Genomic DNA, 15,382 nt, shown 5'->3' on the forward strand with positions numbered 1-15,382 from the left:
ACAATTTTTCAAAGTTGATTTTCTTAGAAGAAGTGAATTCTTCCTTTTATTTATCATTTTCCTTCACTGACGTATCAACAAAGTTCCCTACTAATTTATTTTTGTTTTACCACTGGCCAGAAATAAGCGAACCCCTAAACTCGTGTCAAAGATCAAAATGATTTCCATCCATGATCCACTGACTTGCCTCTCATGTTGGGCCTAGCCATTGATCTATTTTTTGTTGTTCCAACATTCATCACTTCACTAAAGTTAATCCATTCTAAAGAGTGTCACTTTCATATTTCTCTTAACAATTTGCGTAGTTTATATGGGGTTATATGACAATATCCTCTATCTTAATGTGACCTTTCTCCTTACCTACCAAAAACATATCAATCATATGCCACAAGAAGGCCAATTTCCGGCTAAAATGCTAGAAGGTGCCAAATTTTCCGAAATATAGCATTTTCCATAAATTTTCCAGTCTACCGTCCACATCACTAAGAGATGAGTCTATTAATTTAATGAGTCAACACAAAATTTTCAGTTCAATCAACTATTTACTTAGCAAATCGACAATTTAATTGGAAAAAAAAATCACTTGTTGTTGCGTCTAAGGGCGTCGCAAATTGTTTTGTACGGGATATTGCAACGACATCCTCGTTGCAAAAAAAAAACATGCCATATTCTTTCGTTGTAAAAGGCCATATTCTTTCGCAACGACATGTGATTATTGCAACCAAAATTTGTCGTAGCTAAAAGCGGCTTTGACTCGGCAATTGAATTGTCAGTTTGCTTAAAATAAAATCACTAATTTAGGGTCGTTCGACACTGTTTTTTCTTATAAAACTAAAACAAAAAAAATATGAAACCATAAAAAGTGGTGTTCAGTTTTATGTTATTAGTTTTAAAAATCAACCTGATTATTATAAGTATGACTAAGGTGATGTTTGGTTGCAAGTAAATAGAGGGAAGTGTGAGTTCCTAGGAATTGCATATATATCAAGTTGTTTGGTTGGCATTAAATAAGTATAATGGAGGAATTGGAACTTCCTTGGGAAGTTGTAATTCCCATGGAACATGGGAAGTGACTTACTTACCCTCCCCTTGGTAAGTCACATTTCCCATGCCATTTCCCATAAACTACAAATGTCTAAGGTCAACCAAACATCATCAAGCTACTTCCTAGGAAGTTAACTAAGGAATTAAGTCCCCATAAAATGAAACTTTCCATGGAAAGTAACTTAGTTACTACCCAAGTCAACCAAACATCACCTAACTTTCAAAATCAAAAATCCATAAACTTAAAATTGGGAGAGATATCGAACAAGCCCTTAATTGTGACATTTTGGCAAACCGGAAAAAAATTATCTCTACAAACTTTAACGAACGTGGATGGTAAATCGAGAATTTTATGAAAAGGGGCGTAAATCGTAATTCAGAAATTTGGATCTCTTTTGGCATGTTAGACAGGAGGAAGTCATTTCGGCATGCTGTGATGTGTTTCAAAACACATCACAGGGGCATTTCTGTAAATAAATTGAATTTCAATGGTACATGTTTTTATCGTAATGGTACATGTTTTTATCGTAATGATACTCCGTTTCACGAAATGGTACTTTCTTTTTAATGAATGGTACACAAAATGCCTTGTGATGTACATCACAGCATGCCGAAATTCCGCTCCCGCGGTTAGACAGAAGTCGGTGACTTACGTAGTTATGTGTATTCTTGCAAAATTTCCACACAAAATAATCCTAACATCTATCCCGATTCCCGAGTCTCGACCGTTGGGGCGTCTGTTTTCATTATCCACATCTATCTCCAAATTATCGAAGAAAACCCCATTACCCACAAACAACTCCAAATTAAGAACATACCCAAATTTCCCAGAAGAAAAAAAAAAATCAAACAATTCAATTCAATGGGTTCAATACCGAACCCAGTTTCTCTAATTTATCAAACAACATTACACAAAACTTCTACAAAACCATTTTCGATGAGCATCAAAGCCATGGCTAAAGAGCTCTATTTTAACCATGATGGTTCAGTCACTAAGAAACTTCAGGTTAATTTAACCATTCATTGACAAATTTGACCACTATATCTTATTTCTTTTTGTTTAATTTACTTAACATTGTTTTCTTTGTGTGTGTGTGTGGGATTTTAGGCAGGGGTGGATTTGGTGGGAGATTTGTTAGGAGTGACATTGGGTCCAAAAGGAAGAAATGTGGTTTTGCCAAATAAGTATGGACCTCCAAAGATTGTCAATGATGGTGAGACTGTTCTTAAAGAGGTTATCTACTTGCTTAATTCAATTCCCTTTTGTTTAACTTTAAACCGTTCTCTTTCATTGATTATGTTAGTGTGTTGATATGTTCAATGATATTTCATGTCCGCCCCTAAATAGCCACATTTCTATTTTGGATTGTCATCTTTTTTAATTGGTGACCTTTGTATAGTTTATTGTATGTCAAAATTTGAACGCTTTCATATTACCTTTAATGATACCCTTTGTTGAAGAATTATTATTAAGATGTATACAGAACATTTGTTTGAGCTCCGGCCAGTCAATCTCCATGATTGCCGAGCAAAGCATATCAAGGCGTATTTTCGTAAATAAATTGTCAAAATATACAATCTTAGTATCAAATATACAATCTTTTTATATTAAAATTATTTTCTTTTATTTTTTATTTTTTTAAAGTATCAAATAAACTGAACATTGCAATTTTCAGATTGTATATTATTCGTTATAATTTTGAGAATACCATTTGATATGCCAATCAATGGTTTTGTTTTGAAATTTCTCCAGTTGTATGGTATTTTGACTAAATATCCTTTCAAATGACCTTGAATCAAATGTAGTTTATTATCTAGGAATCAATATGGACTAGCAATAATAATTTTAAGGATGCACTATAGAATTTTTAATGAGTTTTAGTTTATTGTTACTTTGTCATGCTTTAGATTGAGTTGGAGGATCCTCTAGAGAATGTTGGAGTGAAGTTAGTGAGACAAGCCGGTGCTAAAACTAATGATCTTGCTGGTGATGGTTCCACGACATCGATAGTTCTAGCCCGTGGTCTCATTGATGAGGGTGTGAAGGTAATCATATCCCTATCCAAAAGGGTTACTGCTAAACTGAGTATTGAACTGAATGTCTTGTTCTGGTATTGTTGTTTTTAGCTTCTTCATTCCTTGCACTAAAGTTGCAACTCTTAAGGTCATTGTAGCAGGCAGGAATCCTATCCAAATCTCACGTGGGATCGAGAAGACTGCAAAGGCCCTTGTTTCTCAGCTAAAATTAATGTCTAGAAAGGTGGATGTTACTGAGTTTTTCTTGTGTTCTACATTGCCAATGTGTACCGTTTCTCATTCTTACTACTTAAAATGAATTTGCAAAAAATTGCAGATAGAAGATCATGAAATTGCAGATGTGGCTGCTGTTAGTGCAGGAAATGATTATGATGTAGGGAATATGATTGCTGAAGCTCTTGAAAAAGTAGGGAGGAAAGGAGTTGTAAGAGTTGAGAGAGGAGCATACACAGAAAACAGACTGCAGATTGTAGAAGGAATGCAGTTTGATCGCGGATACTTGTCTCCTTATTTTGTCACAGATAGGCGAAAAATGACAGTAGAGTACGACAATTGCAAGGCAAGTTTCATATATTAGTATCCTGTTTTCCACAATCTTCTGATCAGGAGTTATCAAAGGATCAATTGTTTACCTGACAGGTTCTTCTGGTGGACAAAAAGATCACTCATCCGAAGGAGGTGTTCAAAATGTTAGAAAATGCGGTTAAGGGAGACTTTCCAATTTTGATTATTGCAGAGGGCATAGAAAAGGAAGCTCTGGCTCCAATAATTAGGAATAAACTGAAGGGTTCTCTGAAAGCTGTTGCAATCAAAGCTCCTGCCTTTGGAGAACGTAAAAGTCATTGCATGGATGACATTGCTATTTTAACGAGAGGTAGTTCATCAAAGTTATACTTGTGTTATCCTAAAACAGCCATAGTCTAGTTTTAATTTATCCTAGTGTCTTAGCCTATGTTGCTTCATTGCTTGGCCTCTTCTTTCTTCTTCAAGTATGTACACTTGTTGAATCCTTGAACTCTGACATGGGAATGGGTGGTTGACACTTCATTTTGGACCTAAAAGAAGGACATTTTCATAAAATAGCCGAGCCTGATGTTTACTCTCTCCGTGTCAGACCTGAGTTCTTGAGTCCAGATAACGTAAATCATAGATTTTTTTTCTTAAAATGCTCGATTTAAGTTCTCACGCACTGTACAGGAACTGTCATCAGAGATGATGTAGGCCTCAATCTAGAAAAAGTTGGAATTGATGTATTAGGAAGTGCTACTAAAGTGGTCATAACAGACACAACTACTCTAATTGTTACTGATGGAAGCACACGGAAAGATGTTGAGAAGCGAGTTTCTGAACTCAAAGCATATGCAGAGGTAAGGTCTCAAGTTCTTCACATATAATAGAATATTACAGAGTTCTTCACTTATAGAACTTTGATGTGTTTGTATTTTTTATTTTTTTTCTCCATTGCATTATCAATGGTATCGTTGCTGTTAATATGAAAAAATGTATGCTTCTAGCTCCTGTGAAAAACTTTGCTATGTTCTGTTTGAGTTAAAAGCTTTTTGTATGTAAGAGGATATCTGGATATGTGCAGAAGATATTAGATGACAGTGTTTTATACGGACTTCCTTGCATGATGTTTAAATGTTAAGATATGATTGCTTACTGTGCAGAACGTCGAAGAAAGTTTTCAACAGAACATTCTGTATGAGAGAATGGCAAGATTATCTGGCGGAATTGCTATCATAGAGGTATGCACTACTTCATTACAAATAAAAAGTTACACTTGTCATGGACATATTGTTAAAAAGAAATGAGCATTTTGCAGGTGGGAGCTCATACACAGATTGAGCTGAAGGATAAACATCTAAGGATTGAAGATTCTTTGAATGCAGCCAAGGTACCGTTATTGATCTTTTCTGTCTCATGTGAATTTCACTTCGCTGTCTGTTTACCTGTAGAAGTATTTAAATTTTTGGCACTAGTTTTTCACACCCATGCTCTTGTGGTAAGAGTTAATCAGTTTATGTCTTTCATGTCTTCCGGAAAAGAAGAAAAAAAACTCTTTGTAAGGTAATTGAAAAGATGTAAGTAACCTGGTATGATATCTCATCCAATAAAAATGTCAGAAATTACCAAGTTCCTATCTCATGAAGCGTTATCATAGTCTGTTTTACAGACTTTTATGTAGGAATTTCTCTTTACGTTTTATGCACCCTTGCAATACAGCTACAAATAGGAAAAAAGACATAAGCGAAGAGGGATGCAGATAACAGTATAACACCCTTTTCTCCTCATTTGTATTTTTATTAACGACAGTAATTTCTTGTTGTAGAAGGCCTAACAGCGCAAGAAATAAGATATGAGAAGAAAAACAGCATGATTTTTCACACCAGGGTAGCGTGTGAAAAGAATATCTACCAACATAAAATAGGTATAAGAAAAATGTAAAACTTATTATTATTATTGTTATTAGGCTAAAAAGACCCGAACCAAATCCTTGTCATCTGTTATTCTAGCATCTTGTACTTTTGAACAACCTTGATATTTGTCATTAAGTCTTGTGACCGTGTCTCTAACCACCCGAAATGACATTTTGCAGGCTGCTATTGAAGAAGGTGTGGTAGTTGGTGGTGGATGTACCCTTTTACGTCTGTCGTTGAAGATTGATGAAATCAAAGAGCAGCTAGATAATGAGGAGCAACAGGTACAGAATGCAGCATTCACCTTTCCTGTTCCTATGTTCATCTTTACAATAGGAAAACTGCTCTTCCTTGTTTATTACGTAGAATAAACACATGAGTTCTAAATTATAAATGAAGTGTGTATTTAAAGTAATTATTCGTTACAGTTTTCCACTTTTCCACAAGCATTTCTTGGCATATGTGCTCAATATATGTTTTTCCTACAGATTGGAGCAGAGATCTTCAGACGGGCTTTGGCCTACCCAATAAGAAAGATAGCGGAAAATGCAGGTGTTAGTGGCAGTGTGGTTGTACAAAAGGTCCTGCGTACTGTTCTGCTGTTTTCTGTTCTGTACAAAATTTGTTGACATCTTGCTTAAAATTAAAATTAAAATTTAATATATGAAACAATTGTGGCAGGTGCTTGCAAATGATAACTTGAGATACGGTTACAATGCTGCAAGTAACTGTTATCAGGATCTAATGGAAGCTGGGATTATAGATCCTACAAAGGTATATAAGATCCAAATTTGCTTTTGTATAATTATAATATTAATGTGCTTACTCGGGTTTCTTGGATGATAATTTTTGACGTTTTCATCTCAGGTAGTCAGATGCTGCTTGGAGCATGCAGCATCTGTGGCAAAGACATTTCTTACATCTGATGCTGTAGCTGTTGACATTGAGGAAAAACGCCCATTTCCTAGGAGACCTCCAATGCCACCACCAATGCCCATGTCAGGTAATTTGATATTAACATATAAACAAGTGATCACTTCTCTAGTATTCCTCCTGTAAAAGTCTAGCAGACATTCTAAATTGTACAATTTATCTGGTGAAACAAACTCAAACTGCATCTTTTCTTTCAGGTGTTGGACCTCTTGGGATGTAATCGATTCATACAACACAGGATGTGTCACAACCAAACTTGGCTCTTTTCCGAGTTGGAGATGACCTCAAACTATGAAACAAATTGAAGTTCTTCCACAATTTCACTTTCAGAGAGTTATATATGCTGCTTTTCACCTCAGATGATGATCTTCTGCAATGCCTGCGGGCTATCAGAGCTTTTCTAGAAGAACTCGGATTAAGGACCGTAACCAACATATCATTCATTCCAAAATCCAAATATTGATCTTTGTACATATTTTATAGCATATATTTTGATATATATGTAATCAGTAGCACTGTGTAGTCTGCAAAGCTTACTGTGTAGTGATGACAAAATAATTTATTTACAAGTGGTGTACAATAAATATTATGCACTGGAATAAAAGTTAACTCAAAATGCTTTAAAGTTATCATGGTGTAGAATAAATTTATTATACATCTCGTGCATGCAAGACGTTTTAAATACTGATTAAAGCTTATTTTGTTAATTAGAAATGACTTTTACCACCACAATCACATATTATAACTGTTTTTTTTTTTTTGCTAATTAGCTCTTCAAGCACAAGAAGTTATATTTCGACATACAAGAAGATTGTAACATGGGTTCGAAACCTATTAGTACGAGATCGCTTCACATCTCCAACTCTCGCAGTGCTAGTTCCTATCCGAGGACAAGCCGTGTACTGGTATAACTGCAAGATCGGTATTCCGGTTGTGTACTCGCTCAATATTTTCTTTTTAAAACAAGTCTTGAAACATCAACACTTTGATAAAATTGACAAGGAAAGGACGAACTTAAATAAAATTGAAAAATTAATTAGCAATGGCTAATTTTCTCCAAAAATAATGCAGAAACATTAACACTTAAATCCCGAAATACAAGTTGAATACAAGTAGCTAAAAGTTTACAAATCAATAACACGAGAAAGCTTCTGGATTCTATTGAGCAAGAAATCCCCTTGCTTTATGGTTGCCTGATACAGAGCATTTTTGGCATCTGGCCGGTTGGTCTCCAACACGCCGACCACCTTGTCGATTTTGCAGTGCAGTTTTCCTGCAGCAATAAAACGAGACAACTCCCTGGGGATACACCAACAAGTTTGGACATTAGAAAAGTTAGAAAATAGATACAGGGAGCGATTACTAACATTTTAAACACTGATGTAGAATTAATATGCCCTCTAAAAACAATTTTTCTCAAGAGCAACTTCCAAAAATAAAAGTAGAAAAAAGAATACTCACAGGTCAATAAACTCCACGGTTACACCAAAAGCCTTGGCCATTGCCTCAATTGTAACACTTTTGTACGACTCCAGAAACTGAGAGTAGACAACAGTCCTGACCTCCCTCATGTAATAGCGGAAGTGTCGATGCAAATAGCGGTCAAACTTTATCTGTTCGGTCAGACCAGCTGCGCATCAACATAGAGAAATTTGATTATCAATATTTCCAACTAAACTGCTACAGCAACTATATGAAAAAATAATTTTGGCGAGTGGGGAGGGGCACCCAATGAACTAACAGGCTAAGCACACAAGATGAGAGCTAAACTAGTACAGAGTATGTTGAAGGTCAAAAGAGGCAAAAGCCGTGAAGGACATCACCAAGAAAGATGACTAGTATCAGAAAACAGGTGAAAATTGCAATAGACAAGACATGATGTGATAATTTCTCTCCACTCGTTGAAAAAAGGGATCACGGGCACAAAAGTAAAAAAATAACTAATATAACTCACCAAATGCTGAGAAAAATGACTTGTATTGGCAATCATAAAGTGAATTCAGGAACTCAGATAAATAAGGGATCTTTCCGATCACAGTCAATATCTCAGGAGCATCCACAACCTGTCACGTGTCCATGAACATAATTAATATATAACACTATGTCAATAAAATAACAAATTCAGAAGGACAAACAGATAATACAAACACTACAGCCGAATTACCTTTTGTTTCAAGGAAACTCTATCAAGGGAAATGATACTGGTAAGGACAGTGTAGAATATAAAGGTGTCATAAGGAAACAGCTCGTATGTTGTGAAAGTTGAGATGGAGTCCAAAAACAAACTAGCTGCTTTCTTGAAATCTCGGGTAGACATGCAATACAACCCCTCATACACCTTCAATCGATTCTTTCTTTCCCAATCACCTCCCTCCTCGAACAAACTGGAATCAAGAAATGAGAAGCATGAAAAATATAACACAAAAACTTATCAAGGGCCAAAACAGCAATTAACTGTTGAGAAATACGAAGTACGATGATTCATGCAATAACTTACTTTTTGGCTTTATCTATGCTTCTGGAAATCAGGTCAAAGTCCATGTCAAACAATCCAACTTGAAGAGTAAAGAACACCAGATCCATTTTCTGCCCAACTGCAACAGTTTTGGTCTCAGTTACCTTGAGCTGTTCCAATGCTTTATCCTACATATAAAACAGGTAAAAGAGCACAACGAAGTAATGTTACAAGTTGGAACAGTTAGATTAACAAGCCCTAACCCCCAAAGAAAATCAACACGAACGATCTGCTGAAAAAGTCCTTACCTTATCCCCAATTCTTATGTAAAATAGAGATTTGGCCAAATGAGCTTCTCGAACTTCACTTTCGCCCAAATTCTCTTCAGCGTCAGCTATCCTGTGCAGAAAAGAAAAGATACAAACAAAGGTTATATAGTGGTCAAATTATTATATCAATGTGCCTCGTAGTACTAGATAGTAAATGCACGAAGCATAACCACGCAATAGGCAAACAGATTAAACAAACTAATTATCTAGTACCCATGTGCTATTCACATCTTAACATTTACCCTCTCGAGTCTCGGCCAAAAGGAAAACAGCACAGCGACCACTGACCAGATTAGAACATAATGATCCATGGCAAGCATCATTATAACAGAATAAAAATATTGAATTACTATTATTGCATTATTGAATAAGCAGATGATATTACAAGAGGTAAAATCATATTGATCAGAAACTGAGAAGTCCTTCCACTACATTCAAGATCTGAATAATCTTTTGCTACAGGTCACCATAACTAATTTGAGGTGCATTCCAGAAGATCTTCTGGTAGTGTTACCCCACACCCTGCATATAGACAAATCTAATATATATATATATATAAAGGGGAGTTTTTTCAAGAGATTTTGGAGCGCCACGTATGATTTCCACGTCATCAAATATAATTCACTAATATATTATTTAAGATTTATTAATTAGTATTCTTTATCATTTATGTACGAAATAAAAGATAAATTTATCAAATCTTATCATTTCTTCAAATTCAAGCCGATCATCATAAAAATACATTTACCCCCTATATAAGGAAGATATATTGATGCCGGTAGGCATGACGATATTGAGGAATCATTATATATAGTATTAGTACGGAGTATACATTTTATATTTAGTTAACTAAACAATTCGATTTTGTCAATATTTAATATGTTCTTTGATGATTGAATTCTACTGACCATTAACAATGCCTTTTTATAATTTTTTTATCGAAAGACTAAGCTAGGAATCTAGGATCGTTTCAAAGATGAACTTGACCACGGGTGTATGCGAGCCTATTGGTTAACATTCTAACGAACAAATACTCAAGAGGTATGGTCACTAACTACATTGTTAATATACTGTCATTTTAATGCATAACATATATATTTTAGAGTCCATTGTAACATTGTTAATATACAGTCATTTTAATGTATAACATATATATTTTAGAGTCCATTGTAAACAATGGCTACTAAGGAGTTACCCCGGACGGAGGGGCTCCTAAGTTTTTATCCTTATCTTTTCAAAAAAATAAAAATATGTATATAGGGTTAACAACTTAATAAAAATTTATTTGTAAAATATGTAAAAATATTTCCTTATACTAAATAGAACAAATTAGTAAAATCTATAATTCTATTGTTTGATTATTATGGTAGACCCGTGCATCGCACGGGCTTAAATCTAGTTCATTTACCATTTCTGAGATAATTAGGTAATAGATAGGCAATAAATGCAATAATCTTCGACATTTGCATGCATATAAAGTGCATCTACACTCCGACAATACATTCCATCAAACTGAAGTCATGTTTTTGGCATTCATTCTTCTTACTTTCAGAGAGAGGAGATGTTATGAGGAGGGAATGAAGGACCACTGTTGTTCCAAAAAAATAAAATAACCATACACTATCACTTTTATTTATGACTAAAAAACCCATTTCATGCTTCCATCATTTGCTCCATCAAAGCTACCTATGCAAGTGAAAAGGGGCCAATATTCAGGCACGACGTATGTGCTATCTATTGTAGTCCGGGAAAAACAAGGAACTCTATTGAATACAAGTAGTTGAATAATTGTGTAATTGAGGAAAACTAGAAGGCATGGATCCTCAGATGTCTCTTCATTTCATCCTCTCGGACTTTACCAAAGATGATAAAGCCCTATTTTCAGGAATTGGAACGACATCAACAAGTATCACACATCATTGGATCCTTACACTTCATCTTAAAAACCGCAGGAAGCTTTCATCATAGAAGTCAATTTCCAAAACAAATTCACAATTGGGGGAATTAATGGAAGGTAATCATGACACAATTCATCAGATAATGCACGTTATACATCACAATGAAACAGAAGAAAACATAACCTATCTAGCTTATGCAGTAATGAAACCAAGAAACACCACCCACTTCTCTTATCAATTAACCAAATACTATGCCATCTTCTAAAAATAACTCAATAATTTGTAACAAAATATTCCCTTCCTAGATTCTTTTCTTTGCGAAGTTCATCGTACTGTCTAGCAGCTTTAGTTATAGAGCTAAACTGTTAAAATAAATGGAAAAACAACACCAAGTAAAAACCCTAGCTCAGCAGTCAGCACCCATGAAACTCGTACTTACGCTTACGCATAAAGATCAACCTAGTTCTCCACAAAAAATCTCCCCCTCCCCCAATCTATTACAAATCCTACCTAAGATTCAGCACTCCATGAAGAAATCCAATTAAAACAACCCTACAAGCAACACTACGAACACAACCCAAGAGTTCAGGAGGCCCAAAAATGCTCTAAGACTGCCGTAACCACATCATAAGTTACTGAACAATGAAAATCCATAGCTAAACCAATCCATAAGACCATAATAACATCAAACAACAGTCATTACTAACAATGCACATCCCTTAAATAAACATATGGCCTGTTTGGAAACTTGCATTTCATTTGAAATTTTGGAATTGGGTCAAATCACTTGTTTGGCTAATTCAGGAATTTGTTATTGCATTTGGCCCAAATCCAAGTGTTGCAGAAATTATGCCCAATGTCAGGAATTTGAAATGCAAAATAAAAACCTGTCATTTCAAATTCATTTTATTTGTCTATCCTCTACTCACAAAAAATGCCTACATTTTTTTTACAACTTCCCTTTCTCACTCTTCATTCCTCCATTGATGACCTGTCAAGCTCCTTTAATTCTCTCTCCTTCTCTAGTTCAAATTCTATCTCCTCAATCTCTCTCTCCTCTAAGGCTCACTTACCTACAATTTCGCTCTCCTCACAGCGAGAAAGTCGAGGAAGATAACACCGAAGGAGATTGATGAAAGAGATGATCAAGGAGAATTTGATTTTTTATTATTTTTTAGGTGAGATCAAGTTCTTCAGTTCTTGTAATTCTTCATCACCTACGACATGTTGGTCGGCATCAATATAGAAGGTCCAAAACATTAATTATTCTGTTTGTATTTTATTTTTAAGGTTGCGTACGTCCGACCCCCCCTTACCCCGCTTCTTGCGGGAGCCTCTTTGAGGCAATGGGGTAATGATAATGATAATGAATGTATTTTATTTTTAAGGGTTGATTATGTATAATTCTGAATTTAGTTTTCATCATTCTATGGGATTTGAAATGATAGATTTAGAATTCTTATTTTTCCCAAACACATCATTTGGAATTGAAAGTCTGAATTTGAAATAAGGCATTTGAAATGAAAGGCTCATATCCAAACACTACCATAGGGAATTGGAGATTCAAGAGCAACCCACAGAGGAACTAAATGGTTGTAAGAGAACTTCACAAAGTTATCAACTAATACTGACAGTAAGAACTGATCATTATTTATTACCATGGAGCAGGGCAGACAATTTAGACGGTTCAAATCTCAGTTGCCTAAGCCCCTCAGATGTGTAGCACCACCCTACGTTGCTCGGACTTTACTTTTACCTCAAGTACCCAGGTATTATCCTAAAGACTCCGACATGGGCATGGACACTTGATTTGATCAAAATCTTACAAAAAATTCATTTGTCCAACACGAGTATTCGAATCAAAGTAACATAGGTAGCACCCTTCACTAATCAAACAACTACCACACAAAAACGATGTCCCTATATCACAAACTTGAAATCAATACATAATGCAACATAACAAAGCATATTCTAGTCAGTTTTTCAGATAGTAGAATTCGCAAAGCAATGCACATGTCCCCCATCAAACGATTATTGTGTTTCAGGATTTCAGCTAAAAGAACCTGAATCGCGTTACCTTTATCTTACAATTTCCCTCCAATACACCATAAAACAAACCCTAAGAAATAAAATCAGCTTGCATTCGACAATGGCAACTAGAAATCACAAAAATCTCAAATAAAACATCCATCAAACCCTAAATCACCAAGTCAGAAACAAACTCACTTCTCATCAAGCTTCTTTAGCTCATCCTCAATGCTTTGCCTCATCGAATCAAGCAGCGCCTGATCCAACTCTAAAACCCCATTACCAGCTAGGGTTTCATACAGTGATACCATAACTGCAAATCAAATCGACGCAATTACACATAGAAATTCATAAAATTTGAGTGGAAACCAAAAAGAGTGAAGAATTAGGGTTAACAACTTACAGTTAGATTTGATTGCAGATAAAACCTCTTCCTTCAGACTAACTTTCTCGATGTCCTCAACATCTGGATGAGTTAGGTGAAAGATTTTGTTAGCGAGCTTGAGATGCTCGTTCTGTGAACCTTCTTGAGCTTCCATGGCTACCGCGCTTCTACTTTCGCTGCTTTGCTTTCTCTTTCTCTCTCCTGAGTTTCTGGTGTTCGTTGCTTGGAGAAGGAGAAAGCGCAAATAAACAAGAACGGACTTTCTGGACTCGGACTCAGACTCACTCTTGGAAAATGAAGTACAAGTTTCATTCACCTAGGAAACGGATGACTTTTGGGCCGGACTAGAATGCAACTTATGAATAGTTATGAACTTATGATTAATCGGATCCGGTTGCAATCCGATAAAAATCAAAGTGATCCGAAAAACTTTTATTTGGATTCGTAGGAAACAACTCACAATGGGTGTGATCCGACCCGGTACGAAAAAAGTCTGGCCCAGCACGAGCACGAAAAAGCACGGTCCGACACGGGCACGAAGTCATGGGTCGGGTCTGGGATTTATTTTTTTGGACTCGACCCGGCACAACAAAGCACGCTAAATTTAGTAAAATTAGCCTTGGGCACGACGGGCCTGGTCCGGCACGTGGGCTTGGGCCGGGCCTCGGCCCTGTTTTTAACTTTTCGGCACGGCACGACACGAAACAACGTGGGCCCGGTCCGGTTAGGCCACGACCCGTGGGCTCGACCCGAATCCCGACCCGGCCCACGACCATCTTTACTCACAAGCACAAATATGCCCCAATTGATTATTATCCAACCGCAAACCTGATTTAACTTTTCTAAATCTAATAAATACACCACATTTTGTTACGGTACATAAAATTTCAAAGATAAACTCAGGTTAACTCTAGAGGGGTTTCGATAGGGTTAGGCACTTGATTCCCCTATAAATAAATTCATTGGATAAGTTTCATATTGTGATATTTTTTATGCGTCTTTAACTATTCTATTCGACGTATTTTGACAAAACTTATATTATCTGAACTTATTTGAAGTTATCTGAACTTTACCGTGACATTAGTTGTTTTTATGTATTATTCATTATAGCATAATTTATTTTTAGTGTATTAGTCATTGTAGCATAATTATTTTCATTGAATCATACCACATTTTGATTGTACATACCTGAACTTATCTGGAGTTATTTGTCTGAAATAAATCATCGTGTTTAATTGTTCTACTTTGCCTTTCACATATTCACCAATTAATTTAAGCACTGAATTATAATAAGAATACAAAGTAGTCAAAGTTAACATTTTAAATTATTCATAGAGACCAATTTAACGTGTTTTATTGTATAGGTCGTGTGGCCGTGCCTTATTAGGTTTGCCATACAAGAAAAAAAATAGTTACTCAAGCCTGCCCACATCCCAACACACACAGTGCTCATCTACTTAGATGGGCACCAGATTTTCTTGGGTATTCCTTTAGGGGTACTCTTTCTTATCTTAACAAAAAACAAAAAACATCCCAACACACACAGTAATATGTCACGCTTTGTGTTGGATTGCGCTATACCATGGCCCGGCCCAGTGTCATCTTTGCATACTCCTTAATCCCTTTGACCCCTTTTCACATGTACGATGTACATACCTAATTTGCTTCCCAGTTCCCACACCATCAACAATGGCCTGTTAAACTAACTTAAAAAGTAAAATCTGGAGTAAAACAGTAGTTGCTAAATGAACTCCTCCAAACAATCATCGCTCTCAATACTCCCCCTTCATATAAATGTATAAATTCATCAAATTACAGTAATACCGATTAGGATCAAGGAAAAATGAGTTACG

At 35.8% G+C, this 15,382-nt stretch overlaps 2 protein-coding genes across 3 annotated transcripts; one reads left to right on the forward strand and one right to left on the reverse strand.

The window, feature by feature from the left end:
- Window positions 1-1,742: 1,742 nt before the first annotated feature.
- Window positions 1,743-7,089, forward strand: LOC110794531 (chaperonin 60 subunit beta 4, chloroplastic). Of its 2 annotated transcripts, none has more exons than XM_021999508.2 (14): window positions 1,743-2,050; window positions 2,153-2,278; window positions 2,953-3,090; window positions 3,209-3,304; window positions 3,398-3,640; window positions 3,721-3,955; window positions 4,279-4,448; window positions 4,752-4,829; window positions 4,907-4,978; window positions 5,681-5,785; window positions 5,990-6,082; window positions 6,183-6,275; window positions 6,369-6,504; window positions 6,632-7,089. In XM_021999508.2, exons 1-14 carry the CDS (start codon window positions 1,907-1,909, stop codon window positions 6,652-6,654), a joined length of 1,752 nt encoding a protein of 583 aa, XP_021855200.1. In that variant the 5' UTR covers window positions 1,743-1,906; the 3' UTR covers window positions 6,655-7,089. The 2 variants fall into 2 exon arrangements, with proteins under 2 accessions (XP_021855200.1, XP_021855201.1); XM_021999509.2 differs by having other exon boundaries at window positions 1,744-2,050; window positions 2,153-2,258.
- A 339-nt stretch (window positions 7,090-7,428) lies between these two features.
- LOC110794532 (26S proteasome non-ATPase regulatory subunit 6 homolog) lies at window positions 7,429-13,812 on the reverse strand. The gene is made up of 8 exons (XM_021999510.2): window positions 13,548-13,812; window positions 13,343-13,457; window positions 9,198-9,288; window positions 8,932-9,077; window positions 8,599-8,818; window positions 8,389-8,497; window positions 7,896-8,064; window positions 7,429-7,733 (listed from the first exon to the last, which is right to left on the reverse strand). The coding sequence occupies exons 1-8, from the start codon at window positions 13,681-13,683 to the stop codon at window positions 7,559-7,561; spliced, it is 1,161 nt and encodes a 386-aa protein (XP_021855202.2). The 5' UTR covers window positions 13,684-13,812; the 3' UTR covers window positions 7,429-7,558.
- Between the last annotated feature and the right edge of the window lie 1,570 nt (window positions 13,813-15,382).

This window comes from Spinacia oleracea, chromosome 1 (genome assembly GCF_020520425.1).
Source record: "Spinacia oleracea cultivar Varoflay chromosome 1, BTI_SOV_V1, whole genome shotgun sequence".
NCBI classification, from domain to species: domain Eukaryota; kingdom Viridiplantae; phylum Streptophyta; class Magnoliopsida; order Caryophyllales; family Amaranthaceae; genus Spinacia; species Spinacia oleracea.

What these genes read in the sequence shown, in the direction of transcription:
- LOC110794531 (XM_021999508.2), top strand. Translation starts at nt 1,907, where the DNA reads ATGGGTTCAATACCGAACCCAGTTTCTCTAATTTATCAAACAACATTA. An exon ending in TAGATAATGAGGAGCAACAG is followed by an intron (nt 5,786 to 5,989) that starts GTACAGAATGCA and finishes TTTTTCCTACAG; the next exon opens with ATTGGAGCAGAGATCTTCAG. An exon ending in GCAGTGTGGTTGTACAAAAG is followed by an intron (nt 6,083 to 6,182) that starts GTCCTGCGTACT and finishes CAATTGTGGCAG; the next exon opens with GTGCTTGCAAATGATAACTT.
- LOC110794532 (XM_021999510.2), bottom strand. Translation starts at nt 13,683, where the DNA reads ATGGAAGCTCAAGAAGGTTCACAGAACGAGCATCTCAAGCTCGCTAAC. An exon ending in ACATAAGAATTGGGGATAAG is followed by an intron (nt 9,078 to 9,197) that starts GTAAGGACTTTT and finishes TTTTATATGTAG; the next exon opens with GATAAAGCATTGGAACAGCT. An exon ending in ACCGTGGAGTTTATTGACCT is followed by an intron (nt 7,734 to 7,895) that starts GTGAGTATTCTT and finishes GTGTATCCCCAG; the next exon opens with GGAGTTGTCTCGTTTTATTG.